The sequence below is a fragment of the Aegilops tauschii genome, chromosome 7 (genome assembly GCF_002575655.3).
Source record: "Aegilops tauschii subsp. strangulata cultivar AL8/78 chromosome 7, Aet v6.0, whole genome shotgun sequence".
Classification (NCBI taxonomy): Eukaryota; Viridiplantae; Streptophyta; class Magnoliopsida; order Poales; family Poaceae; genus Aegilops; species Aegilops tauschii.
This window is the reverse complement of record NC_053041.3, coordinates 614,847,209-614,861,633: the sequence shown is the minus strand read 5'-3', so window position 1 is coordinate 614,861,633 and position 14,425 is coordinate 614,847,209. Positions and strand designations below refer to the sequence as shown.

Here is a 14,425-nt window from a genome sequence, read left to right as displayed (position 1 = left end):
TAGAAGCAAGGCACGCGGACTTGGCACTCAAATTCCAGCAGCAGCAGCAGCAGATCGACTCACTTAGCCAGGAAAGGGGGTCTCGGCAGCGGCAGCAGCAAGCGGATGATCATCCAGCATTGGATAGCACCGTCCCATCCATGCGGAGAAGCAGCGTTGGTTCCGCCCCGGGCGACGCACTGCTGGATACATACCCTGTGGATGACATCATAGAGAACACTAACTGTGAGCTACACTTCAAAATGAACAACATATCCATGAAGGTGGCGGACGCCGTTGCTTTTACAATTACCCCCGAAGCAACCTTCCATTGCGCCCCGATTCCAGAGGGCTATGCTCGTGTCTTGGTTGATGAGGTGGTGGACCCATATTCGGGGCTAGATCTTGACATTCCTGGAGGTGACGACGAGCACACACTGGGAGAGGCCATACATCGTATCATCCTATGGAGAAAGGATTGCATCATCTTTCGAAGTCCACCGACACCGCATCTGCCGACTCCTCCTCGAAGTCCGCCACCGTGTCAGCAGACTCCCGCTCCTCCAAGTCCACGAACGCGTGAGCAGACTCCTGCTTCAAGTCCGGCACAGCGTCAGGCCACTCCTCCTGTTTCAAGTCTGACACCGTGTTAGGCCACACCTCCTGCTTCAAGTCCGGCACAGCGTCAGGCCACACCTCCTGCTTCAAGTCCGACACCGTGTCAGGCCACACCTCCTGCTTCAAGTCCGGCACAGCGTCAGGCCACTCCTCCTGCTCCAACTAAGCCACGTCAGCCGTCTCCGCCGCCTAAGCAATCGCAGAAGAGAAACGCCGCAGCTATGGTGAGTAGCGGTACGAGTCGAGGTAGTACAGAAAGTACAGGCGGAGACAAGCGATATAAATATGGTCCAAGCAGCCTCGCTCCTCCTCCTCAGAGGCCTTACGACATGACCGAGGAGCAAAACGATGCAATAGTGCGGGCCGAAGTGGACGCTCATTTTCGACCGAAAACGGCAACGCCGCCGAGGGAAAAATTGCCTGAGGAAAAGATTGACCACTTCATTCGTATGGCTAGACCACCAGCTCCCAAGCCTGTTGACTCAGACTATGAGCGCCAAATCAGGAAGGCACATCGAGCACGACTACAGAAAGAAGCAAGCTCGAGCTCGAGCCAACAAGCAGCTGTCAAAAAATGCGGGAAAACCGTTCCCCAGCTGGGAGAACAGGCGGCGCAATCGACCCCCCCCCCTGCTTCTTGTGCCAACAACACATGAGAGTACGCGTGCCCAATATTATTGTGGGCAAACCGTTTACGTTCCCGAGCTGGGCGATGTGGTAATAACCGAGGAGCATATAATGCAGGCTGAAATGCTCAACATCACTGTTGGACAACTCCTCGATATCTAGCCCATGTCTCCGCTTAGAGAGGAGGAAATAAAACGAAAATATGTCCGGGGCCAACCTTTGGTCGAGCCCTAGGAGGTCAAGAACCTCCCAACGAGAATGTATGAATTGCATGATTGGTACATGAAAATTACCAAGATTTACAATCGAGAGTCCCTCATGGTGCAAGTCGAGGAAGATCATTACTTCAATAAGAAATCTCTGTCCATTGACTATTCAGAACTATTTCAGTTATTCAATCAAGATGCACTCGACAAATCTATCGTCAGTTGCTATTGTCTGTAAGTGATTTCTTTCTGTAATTTAAGTCTCAAGCTAGCTCTAGTGCTCATTAATTGATCATTAATTACCTGTAATTATATATCCTCACTATATATTCTTTTCTGTGGTATTATGCAGGATGAAGATGTATGAAATGAAAAAAGCTGGACGCTATGGCATTGGGTTCATTGACCCAAATACCGTTAATGAATACACATGGAAATTGGAATGGTGTAGACAAGATGTAGAGAAAAACATGGTAGAGTTCTTGAAGCGCCTCAATAGCAATGAAGATATACTACTTCCTTACAACTTCGAGTGAGTCACACTGTCTTGTACTACAAATTCTGTTTTTGCTTACTAGCTAGATGTTAATAAGTGTATATGGTTTAGGGTTATAGTTGATTAGTGTTATGCACATGCCCGCTTAATTTATACATGCAAACGTATGCGCATGCAGCTTCCACTGGATCTTGTTAGACATTAAAGTTGACGAAGGAAAAGTTGAAGTACTGGACTCACTACTTAAAAAAGATAGTGACTACAGCATCGTGAAGGGGATAGTCAACAGGTAATTTCAATCATTATTAACTATATCTCGGCCTATTTAGTTCGTCATTTCCTGATATGAACTATTTTTAATAACCCCTTTATTAATTTTCTTTGCCGGCGGGCAGGGCTTGGGCAAAGTACATCAAGGTGACTCCAGGAAAATGGCGACAAAAGCTATGTTGGTATCGACCCAAGGTAAGTAATTAAGTAGTACTAGCTAGCTAGCTAGCTACCATCTCTTTAATTCTTGTTTCAATACCATTAATTAATTAATATGCTTGATTAATTATTATCTGATTAAATTCTATTCTCGTAAAGGCCCTGAAGTAAGCGTCGGGGACTGAAGTGTGTGCATACTATGTTTGCGAGAACATTCGCATGATGGCGTCCGAAAGGAGCAGATCTGATAGACAGGACCGGGTACGTTTGCCAGAACACTATTCACAAATCTTACATGATTGTCGATATCTAGTCACACAACTAATACACATGCATATTGATCTCCTTCTTAACAGTTCAAAGAGGTGCGGGACCAGCTCCTACCAGAGGAGCGCATACGAGCACTTCAAGCGGAAATAGCGGGATTTTGCTCGACCAGGTCATAGATCCCAAAGGAGAGTACTATTACCCGCTACCGCCCCCATGAACCACTTGTCATCGTGCTCCGAAGGCACCAAGGCAACATGTAGGAGAAATTGTATATATATACATGTGTATGTGTGAATAATTAATGGTGGTTGTGGGACATTCGATTATATATATATATATGATCGGTTCTACGAGAAAATCTATTTATATATATGCATAACGTGTACAATATGTAGTATCGCAAAATACCAGCAAACAAAAAAGAATTAAATGGAAAACACAAAATTAATGGAAAAATAAAAATTAAAACCAACCCCCCCCCCATCAAACATTTAGTATCGGTTGGTGCTACCAACCGATACTAATGGTCTACCGGCACCCGGGCCTGGCTCGTGCCACGTGGTGGCACTTTAGCGCCGGTTCGTGCCGAACCGGTAGTAGAGGGGGATGGGGGCTTTAGTCTCCACTCTTTAGTGCCGGTTGCAGAACCGGCACTAAAGGCCCTTACGAACCGGCGCTAAAGCCCGGTTCTGCACTAGTGTCCAGCCTAACGATAGGGACGGGCGCTGAACCATTCTGAATGTTGACCATAGTTTTACTTCTTTTATGTCCAAGTATAATCATCATGCCAGACAATATACTATTTGAATTATATCGATAAATCACACACGTTGAATTTTGAATATGAATATTCTTACATCAGATCCGCATGACACCGACCCTGAAGAACCAATATTCGACCTCGGACCATTAGCCGCACGTGCCGTCGTCTCTAGCACACCGGAAGAAACAAGATTAGGAGAGATGCGCAGAGGACTAATCAGTAGATTCTGGGAGCACGGTTCTGATTTGGAAGCAGTTGGTAGAAACCAAATCCCGTAACGTGGATGAAAACGGTGGAGGACTTCAGTTTCGCCTCAAGTATTCTCTGCATGAATACCCTCTGGACTGACCGGCGTCTTCGCATGCATGCATGCGCCATACGACTGGGTCTCTGTCCTTGTCGCCTCCGAAGATGAAACCAGAGAAAAAGAAAGAGGTCAGCAGGTGAGTAAATGCATCCCCAACGCTGATATCTAAAACCGACGCTGCATTGACCGCGGAAACTTCTGAACACATCCACGGACAGTATCATGATTTCTAAAATGGACATAGCATTGTCCACGGACACTTCTGAACACGTCCTATGGGAGCGGGCCATTCAACCGTGCCCCATGCATTTTAAAACGAATTTGACAAACCGAACAAATTTCATACAAACACGACGAAAATTCATTTAAGTTCGACACAATTTACATAAACTGTTTAACTAAAACTTTAAGAAGAAACTAAACTACCTTGTAGTAAACGGTGGACCTCGTACGCGTGACCGGCCTAGCCAGCGGCGCCGCCATCGTTGTCCATGTCGTTGTCAGAGTAGTCCTTCCAACGGCAGCCCAACTCGGTCTCCGCCTGGCGCTCGCGGAGGAGTTGCTCCGCTTCCTCCTGCATCGTGCAGAGATCCGCCTTGTAGAATGCCGACCCTGGCGAGGGCGACCTGGCTGCCTTGCCACTGCCAGCGGTGCCTGAGGTGACACTGAGCGAGCACTTGCTCACATGTGGCAGTTTCCGTTGTAATGAGTGGCAGGTCTCGAGCCTAGCAACCTTTTTGGCCGGGCCGGGTTGACGAGCGTACAAGGAGCGACCCGAACACCCGCAAAGCCCCCCAGGGCCGGGTTTGCGAAAAACCGACGTTTAACCGCTCCGCGGAACTGATGGGGAACCGTGTTAGTAGATGGCAAAATGAGCCTGGACCGCTCGGTCCCGACGGTTGCATGCGGTTTTAGAGCCCGCTTTGAAGATGCTGGATATCATGGCTACCAGTGGTAAATGTATGGACCTATTTGATCTCCTTAGTCTACCATGTCCCTGTTAATCAATTACACGGTCAGCAAAGCCTATCCAGGCCATACATAGTTGTAATCTCACGCATCAGCTCACAAAATAAACTATGTACAGTCTCGGTCGGCTGGTCCCTGTCCAACGGACCTTCCAAGCTCCCGCGCCGGTAGACGACGAGAACGTCCTTCCTGTCCAGTCCATAGTCCAGCTCGGCAGTTAGCCGGACAGCAGCTGGTGCTTGCGATGCGACGCGCTCATTAATCTGCTCCGGCACAGCAGGAAAACGAAAACTAGCGAGTGGTTTCAGCTTCATCGATCAGTCCACCCCCGTTGCCTGCTGCGCTCGCGCGGCTCGGTCGCGACCACGACTTCAGAAGCTTCCAGCTAGAGAGAGGCCCTTGTGCGTTCTACCCGTACCCTGCCGAGAAAATCGACGCGTATATATATTTACTTGGAACATAAGCAAAAGATTTCTTTCATCCCTTAATTAAGCAGAAAATAATTGTTCAATAAATTATTAGAAAACCAAACGAAAATCGTTACAATTCACTGAGCGGGCACCCGTAGGACGCTTCAAGCACGCCTTTACAAAGAAAGCCTTGGCTAGGTAGCACACATGCGTCGTCATCATCACTTCTCGCCAAGCAGGTGTTACCAAATTCCTAATCCCCGAGCAAACAATTTTGACTTCACGATCATGGACCCAACCCACGCCATAGAGGACATGCAGGGTCACATGAAGATCTGTGCCAGGACTGAGTCAACCACGACTAGGAAATTCGCAGCTCCGACTCCGACGGAGAGCTACGACGAAAAACTATGTGAGGTTGGCGCTGCTGACGACCACCGAACAAACAACCTACTGCCCCACATCGTCGGCTTCGGGACCCACCAGGGTAGCTTCGACCTCACAATAACGAACAAACCGAGGCAATCTCGAAGACACGTCAGAGAATAGCTGACTACTGGAACCATTGGCATGTCTCCAACATTGCTCACCTCTGCCATTGTCGGCGTAGAAGCCTTGACGTCAATACCACTGCCTTTCATTGGTGTTGCTTTCAGATGCTCGACTCCAAAGAAAAAGCTCACGAGGGGATGCAATGGGAATGCGCCATCATCATCCGATCATAGAAGATCTAGGGTTTCCCCGAGAGCAATAGCGGCGGTCGGATCCTTCGGGAGAGGTGCGGAAACAATGCAACAATGCCTCTAGGAAGGTCAACGCCGGCCGCAACACTCACCGTCGAAGGTCAGAGGCCCAAGGACTAGACAAGGTCTTCATCCAAGCTCCCAACACACCCTCAGCCTGACACCAACCCACATCGGCATGCCCACCAACAACAATGAACAGCCCATTAACGAATAAGCGCAGAGCACCCACGCCGTCAAAGGAAGCATCCCGATGCCAGATCCCTCGTTGGAAACAAAGGTTGAACCCATTTCGTACAGAAGAAAGATGTGCCGGATTTGAATTGAGTGGCACATGAGGTACTTCTACGTTGCGCCCTTTTACAAGAGGAATGAAAAGGACACATCGCTGGTGTACTAGTTATCGTGTCTACAGTAAACGGTGGATGACTACTATTTTTAATATTGTTTGAAATGTATGTAGATACCTTTGCATGGCAGCCTTTCGCAACTGTGTCCGCAGACTAGTTCTCCCCTGTCTGCAAACAGATTCGGCGTCTGATTTGCGGGTCAAGATGCCTAAACTAATCTAGCAACAGGGCGGGTACTTAATGAATGCCGTACATACACGTGGAATAGTTAGACAAAAGCATTCCAGTGAGAAAGGCATTTGGATGCAGAAGAGATCGAAGGAGTTGTGCCGCATCCCAGCGTGGACGAGATGACGACGGTGGACCGAACCGTCGCGGCCTCATCGCACGTGTTTGACCGGCACGAATTAAACAAGCCAAACTAGATCCCATCGTGGCCCCCCCCCACGTCCCATGCTGCTTCTGTTTCCGGCCGGCTTCCTCTCTCTTTCCTCCGTCGTCCTTCGCCGGTACGGCCAGCGCCACTCGTTTTCTCTGCTGTCTGGCAGCAGATCTCCGACTGTCGCGCACGTGAACCACGCGCTATTATACACATGCTGCGCTGGATCGATCTTGATCTTATTCTCTCATCTTATTTCGAACATGATGCGCGTTTTCAAGATCCTGCTGGTTGCCCCCTCAAAAAAAAAGAGAGAGATCCTGCTTGTTTAATGTAGAGGGCAATCAAACAAAATATAATGCAATGAAAAGCAACGAAGATTTTTCTCCCTTTAAATAGCACACTCATATCTGTTGACCCGAAGGCGGCGAAATGACCGCAGAACTTCGAAAACAGCCACACAAACAATCCTAAAAAAATACATAAATCTCATCAAAGTCATTTTTTTCCGCACGCGCGGCTGGGGGGGGGGGGGGGGGGGGGGTTCTTCTTTATTACCTCGCGTAGCCTACATCGATCCTCAAGCTAAAACCCCACATAGCCTATAAGGCCTCGGACAATGCAGGGTTCTTATGAAAGTGCTTTGTAAAAGAAATCAAAATTTTGTAATCACTAGTCATATTTCTGCAGAACGGATCTCTAATTAAGTGTATGTCCTCTTAAAATAAGCACCGGCGCTTAAAGAAAAACAAGCATATTTCTGTAGCCATCTTCCGTAAATACATTGCTGTATTTTTCTATCTAACCATTTTCTATCTGTGAATTCATGAAAGTTGTACTAAATCATTGACATTTATTTTGGGACAAAAGAATATATGTTTGCTGCATCCACTCCAGAGTGTTGTACAAATTCAGTATGTTTTGCCGTAGAGCTAATGAAGTACGTATATACAATTAATCTCTGCATAGGCGAGCAATTCAAAATTAATGACATGACCGCGTACGTGATCTAAAATTTTCAGCTACAAATGCTAATTGAAGGGAGACCAAAACGAAAACGACGCCGCTCGCTTGATCAACTATCGGACGGCGAGAGCTCGAGGATCCGGCCGGAGAGCGCGGAGACGAGCGCCGCCTTGAATCCTGGGTCCCTCGTCAGCGTCGCTGCCATCTGCTCCGCCAGGTTCTTCCTGTCCGCGGCCGATCCCGCCTCCGTCATCGATTGCTGCTTCGGCTGTTGCTGGGCAAGCGGCGGCGCTGGCGATGCACGGACGGCGGCTGCGTCGGCGGACTTCCTACCGCCAGAGCCTTGCATCTTCGGCGGCTGTGCGTGGTTGTGCTCGCCCTCGTACGTGGCGACCAGGACGGTCCTGTCCTCGGCGCTGCGCTGCACCTTCTTCTTCACCTGGCACGACGGCGCGAACGAGCACCGGAAGTAGGCCCTCGGGCAAGGGTTGTCCTTGGTCACCTTCTGCCCGTACTTTCGCCATTGGTACCCATCCTTCACGACCTGCTCGTCAAAACGAAGCGCAAATTGATTAGTTAATCGACGGCAAGAAACTTTCGATCGATGATCACGAGGAAGAAGATGGACGGACTGTGCTGGGTGTTCGTTACTTACGAGGCTGAGGTCCGAGGGATCGGCGTGGACATACAGCTTGGATACCCTGCTGGCCTTGCACTCGTCGGCGCGGACGCGCTTGCTGTTGCACGGCTCGTGGACGGACGTGCACTCCGCCTGGTCGGGGCCGACGTTGACGCTGACGGCGAAGCCGCCGCTGGCAGGGCGCGCTTCCTGGACGGCGGTGTCGGGGCTATCGCTGCGGGCGCGCTTCCTGGACGGCGAGGCCGCGGAGCCGCCCTCAGATGTCGTGGGTGACTGGTGGTTGTTGGCCGCCACCGCCGCCGCCATCATGCCGCTGACCCTGCCCTGCAGGTCGCAGTACTTGGCCACCAGCGCGCGGAGCATGTCGCTAAGCCTCCTGTTCTCCTCGCCCACGCGCCGGAGCTCCGCCTCCAGCGCCTCGACCTCGTGATTCTTCTTGGAGGACATGAAGTCCTCCTCCACGAGAACCTTGGTCACCGGAGGGGCACCCCGCGGCGCCGTCGGCCGGCCGACGTTGAGGCCGAGGCTGAGGGAAGTCTGCCCCATCATCCACTGCTCGTCCATGTCTTTCTTGAATTCCCAGTAGCTCAAGAATGAGAGAAGAAGAAGAAGAAGAAGAAGACCGGGAAGCTAGATGGGCAGCTTGGTAGAGAAGTGGTCGTGGCTGGGAGGAGGCGCGCGGGCATGAATATATAGAGAGGAAGGGGGACATGCGAGGGTGGGAGTTTGGTAGGAAGGAGGCGGGGAGTTGGAGACTGCGGAAGGAGGAGGAAGCATCTTGGGGTGGGCCGGGCTCGTCTTCGTCGTCGCGCTTCTTTTGGTCGCCGTGACCGCGATAGAATATTTTTGGTGAAGCCGGGAAGAAGTAGTACTACTAGGATTTATTTTTGTGGTTGACACTGACAATCAGCATGAGGGAATCGATGGATGGATGGATGCGTATTGGGTGGGAATTTTTTGATTAGTCGAGTGGGGTGGGGACAGAACAGAAGCACTCTTCCTTGGGGTCTCCGTTTGGTCAAGGAGAGCCATCGCGTGCCAACAACTGGGGATGCTTTCATGCTTATATTTTGGCACCCCAACAAAGAAAATTGGATGTGGCCTGCCTTGATGTTCTTTAATAATAATTATTTTTTTGAGAAACTTCTAATCTATTCATTTTCAATTACAGCGGTGCAACGAACACCACGAATAATAAAAATTATATTCAGATCCATAGATCACCTAGCGACGACTACAATCACTGAAGTGAGCTGAAGGTGTGCCGCCGTCGTTGCCGCTCCCTCGCCAGAGCCGAGCAAAACTTGTTGCAATAGACAGTCGGTAAGTCGTCGTGCTAAGACCCCATAGGACCAACGCACCAGAACAGAAACCACCACTGTTGAAGAGTAGCATAGATCGAAAGGATCTAATCTGAGATCACCTACCCGGAGCGATAGCCCTAACCCGCCTTGGGCCCAAACATGGCCCACCTAAGCGTGAGCCCTAGGTCAAAATCACCGCCTCCACGCATGCAATAGGCACCACCAGCACCTACCAGCTCCGGCATCGCCGACTCGGACCCAAGAGAATGGAAGCCGCCGCCCCTTGCGACGCATGCAAGACCACGACCACCACGGCGAAGTTGCCACCACAGGACAACCATGCTGCCCGACCCGCCTCGGCCCATCACGTCTGCCCGAATGCAAGCCGAAGGCCCACTGTTGTCGCTAGGCAGGGCAACCGACCGAGGGACGTCGCCCATCCATCCGCCTCCGCCTCCTGTCCGGACACGCCACGCCCATAGCCTACACGCAATCTCCGCGCCGCTGCCACCAGCCATGACAACACCGAAGCCCCAACCGCCGCCGTGCCATGACTTCCTCCATGACACCACGCCTCTTCTTGAAGCTGCTGCCTCGAGCCAGCGAGCCACGTAAAGGAGGGAGAAGGTACCCCACCGCTATCTACGCCGGTCGGGCTTTGCCAGGCGGCGCGTTCCAGCTGCGGCGAGGGGGAGGGCCCAAGAAGGGGGCTGGAGGCGGCGCCGGGTTCGCACTCCGGCTCGCGAGAGGGGGTCGGGCAAGGTTTATGTTTTCCACCAGGTCAAAAAAGACTCCTACTTCAAGATGGAATTTTATCGATTCTATTTTTTCTCTGTCCTGTGCATGCTTTTTGAATTGATTCCGCATTCCAAATACGCTATTTCTGCTCGGTTCCCACACATGTCCTGTCAAAACCTACGATTTCGATTTCTGCCAGGAGATATACACTGGGCCTGGACCCAGCCCGAACCAAGACTTTGAGTTGCCGTGATCTTTGGAAGAAGAAGGATGGATACGCAGTGACCGAACCAATATAGAAATCCAACTCTAAGCAGGCAGGGCCTGGTTTGGACCTAGTGTACGCACACGGTCCTGTCAAAACCAAATCTGGCTTGATCTCTTCGCACCATGCATCTCCGCAGCCGGCCACTCCTAATTAGCTAGCAGAGAATTGGCAAGTCGACCAGGTCAGCTTTGTTGATTGGATCGTCACAGCTGATTACAAATTCATTAACTATGTATACAGTACATAGACTTCATCCACTGGACATGCTTAGTTGCTTACCTAGTAATTTAATATGTGCACTAGTATTACGTGAGTGCTATACTACCCAGTCTATGCATGCATGCCACCTCTTGTTTCAGACATCTGTCACATCTCCCTTGAACCGGTTTGTTCGGAATTTCCCGGTTTCTTATGAAAGCAAGCATAACCGCATCAAAAGTAACTAAGAATTTCTTATGTGCGGAAGTGGCGAAGTTGGCGTTCCTCAACATTCTGGAAACAATGAACATGAAGAAGCGGAGAGGTTCATGCATGTGCAGATTGGTGGACATAAGTAGGAGTAGTTTGCAAGCATACTCCCATCCAACATATTGATCAAATTGTTAAATGTTAATATATCCAAGGTCAACTGTGCTCAACGCTAATTAAAATGACCGTCATCTCGAAGAAAGGTGCCGTTCTCTTCGGGGACGAACGACACGTAACACACTTGTTTGTTCTGACGTGTGAACTCGGGGGGAGCTGCAAAACTTGTGATTAGTATACTACTATATTCTCGGGTGGTTGTTAGGGTCCCGTTTTGGTTGGCAAGCAAGAGTATCATATCCATGTTCAATGTGATGGGGGGCATGTGGATATCGAATCATCGAATCTCTAGTACTAGTACCAGTAGCTACGTTTGCTGCACATTTAGCACGTGTTGTGGCATGTCTGCATAAAAGCGTATGCATGTAAGACACACAAGGAAAATGCAACTGCTGGTCGAGCTCACCGACGAGAAGATATGATTCGATCAGCATTGGCAAGATGGCCAACAGATGTTGGGTTAAGTGAAACAAATTTGTCCCTTAAGGGCATCTTCAATGACGATCCATAAATTTCCTCCCACATCCGTTCACGGATAGGGGGATCAGTGCACGGACACGGATGCAGGAGACGGTCGTCCAAGCCTAGCCACACATATTCAAAACATCCGGCTAAACATTTGGCTAAATGAACATACTAAAATCACAAAGCAAGGCTACTAAGGACACCACCATGACGAAAGTCAACCTTCCGCCAAATCTAAGCATGTCTTGCAATGGCGGAAGCCAACCTTCCGTCAAACGATATGAGCACCTTCCGCCAAATCTAAGCATGCCATGCAATGACGGAAGCCAACCTTCAACCAAATGATATGAGCACCTTTCGCCAAATGACTGGCTAATTTGCTTAATAAAACACATTAATTAGCACCTTTTGCCAAATGAAATATACTATTCAGTACTACCTTTTGCCAAAATGGCTAATTTGCTTAATAAAAAACATTAATTAGCACCTTTTGCCAAATGAAATATACTATTCAGTACTACCTTTTGCCAAAATGTTAGCTATCCGCTGCAATTAGCACAATGCATTCCACTAAATACTAGTCAACTTGGGAGGAACCAGAGTACAGATGGTACGGGGCGACTTTTTGTTGGTCATGCAGATGTCTGGACTCCCGCAAAGCTCCCCCACGTTTGCCTCCATTTTGTCGGAGAAAGTACGTCCGGACCGCACCACGGACCGATACAGACCCACGTTGGCTGGCTTCCGCGGTCCGGACGTATGCAGGAGGTTTGAGGGTCGGCGTTGGGATGCCCTAAGTGCAACTCCAACGGTTGCTCTATCCGTAAATTAACCGTCATTTATGGGAAGTTGAGAAAAAAAAAGCTCTCCAACAGATCCAGTAAACTTTCCTTATTTTTGAAGAATGCCCTAAAAGTGTCTCTATCTCACCTCAGGTTTACGCGAATGTCCTTCCCATATCTTTTTGGCAGGATAAAATTTCACCAACCTCCACGGCTGCACCTACGCCCGCCCTGCATGCGCCGCCGCGGTCTGTCGCTGCCTCACCCACGCCGTCGCCCGCACTCGGGCCGCCAAGCAGCCTCACTCGCGTCCGCTACCACGCCCCTCACTGGCGGCTACTGCACCACCCGTCGGTGTCACTAATTGACGGGTCCTAGCGATTATCCTTTTTTGTTTAATTAAAAATAAAGTAAAAATGGATTTACCGGAAGGCGTTTAGGAAAATTGTCAAAAGTTACTTTCAAAATAGCCAAAAAATCAGTTTTACAAGAAGATTTTTAAGGGAGCTGATGGAGTTTCTCTAACTAATTAGGGATAGCTTCATGATGTACAGCCCCAAGATAGGGCTATCATATAAGAGCATCTACAGTCGAACCTAAGAAATCGAACCCCCTTATACGCCCATGGGCGCGTCCGCAGACAGCGCCCGCCGGCCCCTCATATGTTGCGCCCCACATCCATATATTTCAAATGTCGATCACCAAATTCATGCAATCCATGCACGTCGATCATAGGACAAAAATTGTTTGAATTCCACAGTTTCAAACACAACAAAGCAAATCATAGTTCAAAAAAACGGACATGCCAAAACGAAATCAATGTCCGAGCGTGACGGATAGCTTCGGATCACTGGCTCGGCGTCTTCTCCGAGCGGAATGTATCGTGCTCCAGACGGAATGCGTCCTGCTCCGCCTGCATCCGGGCTGCCTGCTCCGCCTGCATCCAGGCCGCATGATCTGCTGCCACTGCCACAGTCGCCCTCGCCGCCTCGTACTCCCTACGATCGTTGATCTCCTTCTTCTTGTCTACAAGCCACTTCTCTGCTTGATCATCCAAGAGGGTTTCATTCGCCAACATGGTGCTCGCACCCTCCGCATCTCGTGCGAGTTGCAAGCTCTCCTTCTCAAGCTCTATCTCGCAAAATGACTTGGCCTTCTCGAGTTCCCATTTGATCGCCGCCTCTTGCTTCTCCCTCTCAATTTTGAGCTTCTTCTCTGCCCTCTTCCAGTCCCACTCCATCCTCTCCTTTTGCGCATCCAACATGAGCTTGTACCTCTCCTCCATGCTCTCCCTCACCAAAAAAATGCCCGTCCATGTGGACGAATTTTTTGTAGCCGCGGCGTCACGGGAGGCCCGTGCCTTCTCCCACTTGTTTTCCATGACTTGGCAGTTATCCTTTGGCATGGTGGCTTTTCCATTCGTGATGAAAACATCTTCCTTTTCATCGTCCAACCCAATTGATTGGTGGAAGCTTGAGTAATCATTCCTCTTCTTGCCGGACTTAAGATCAGCCACAAGTTGGTTCCACTTTGGCTTGCCATTGAATATTATCCAACAATTGCTAAAAGAAAGCGGCTTCTTCTCCACCCCGTGATACAAAGTGGCCACCACCGCCGTCTAGCAAACAACATATATATGTATGAGCACGAGAATGCAAATGCAAGAAGCATATGCAAATGACGATAAGATGAAGCAATTGAGCTTACGTGAGTTGCCACTCCCATCCCACTTTGAGGGTGTTTGGTCACTTGTGAGTAGTAGCCGACGTACTTGTTCACTTCCCCTTGAATGATCCCCCAACAATGTTGGAGAGATGCCACATTGCGAGTGGTCACGATAGGATGCGGCTCCACATACTCTTTTTGTTTGTGATACTCCTTCCAAATTTTCTCCCAATACTTGGTCCCCTTTTGCTCGATGCCGCATATGGGATCCATCGTTGTGGCCAGCCAAGATTTGACCAATAAGATGTCTTAAAATCTTGAGAATGTCGGACCTCTTGCCTTCGCCATCACTAGTAGAAAAAAGGTCAAATGTGAAGCACATTAGTGCCGGTTTGATTTTGAGCCGACACTAATGTGTCCATTAGTGCCGGTTCCAACGGCTAGGCGGGCGGAGATCATTAGTACC

At 49.6% G+C, this 14,425-nt stretch overlaps 1 protein-coding gene across 1 annotated transcript; it reads right to left on the bottom strand.

Moving 5' to 3' along the window:
* Positions 1-7,447: 7,447 nt before the first annotated feature.
* LOC109782839 (WRKY transcription factor WRKY28) lies at positions 7,448-8,879 on the bottom strand. The gene is given in 4 exon segments (XM_040395044.3): positions 7,448-8,056; positions 8,168-8,745; positions 8,748-8,784; positions 8,787-8,879. Coding segments are annotated over 4 exon segments (1,128 nt in total). The 5' UTR covers positions 8,865-8,879; the 3' UTR covers positions 7,448-7,621.
* Between the last annotated feature and the right edge of the window lie 5,546 nt (positions 8,880-14,425).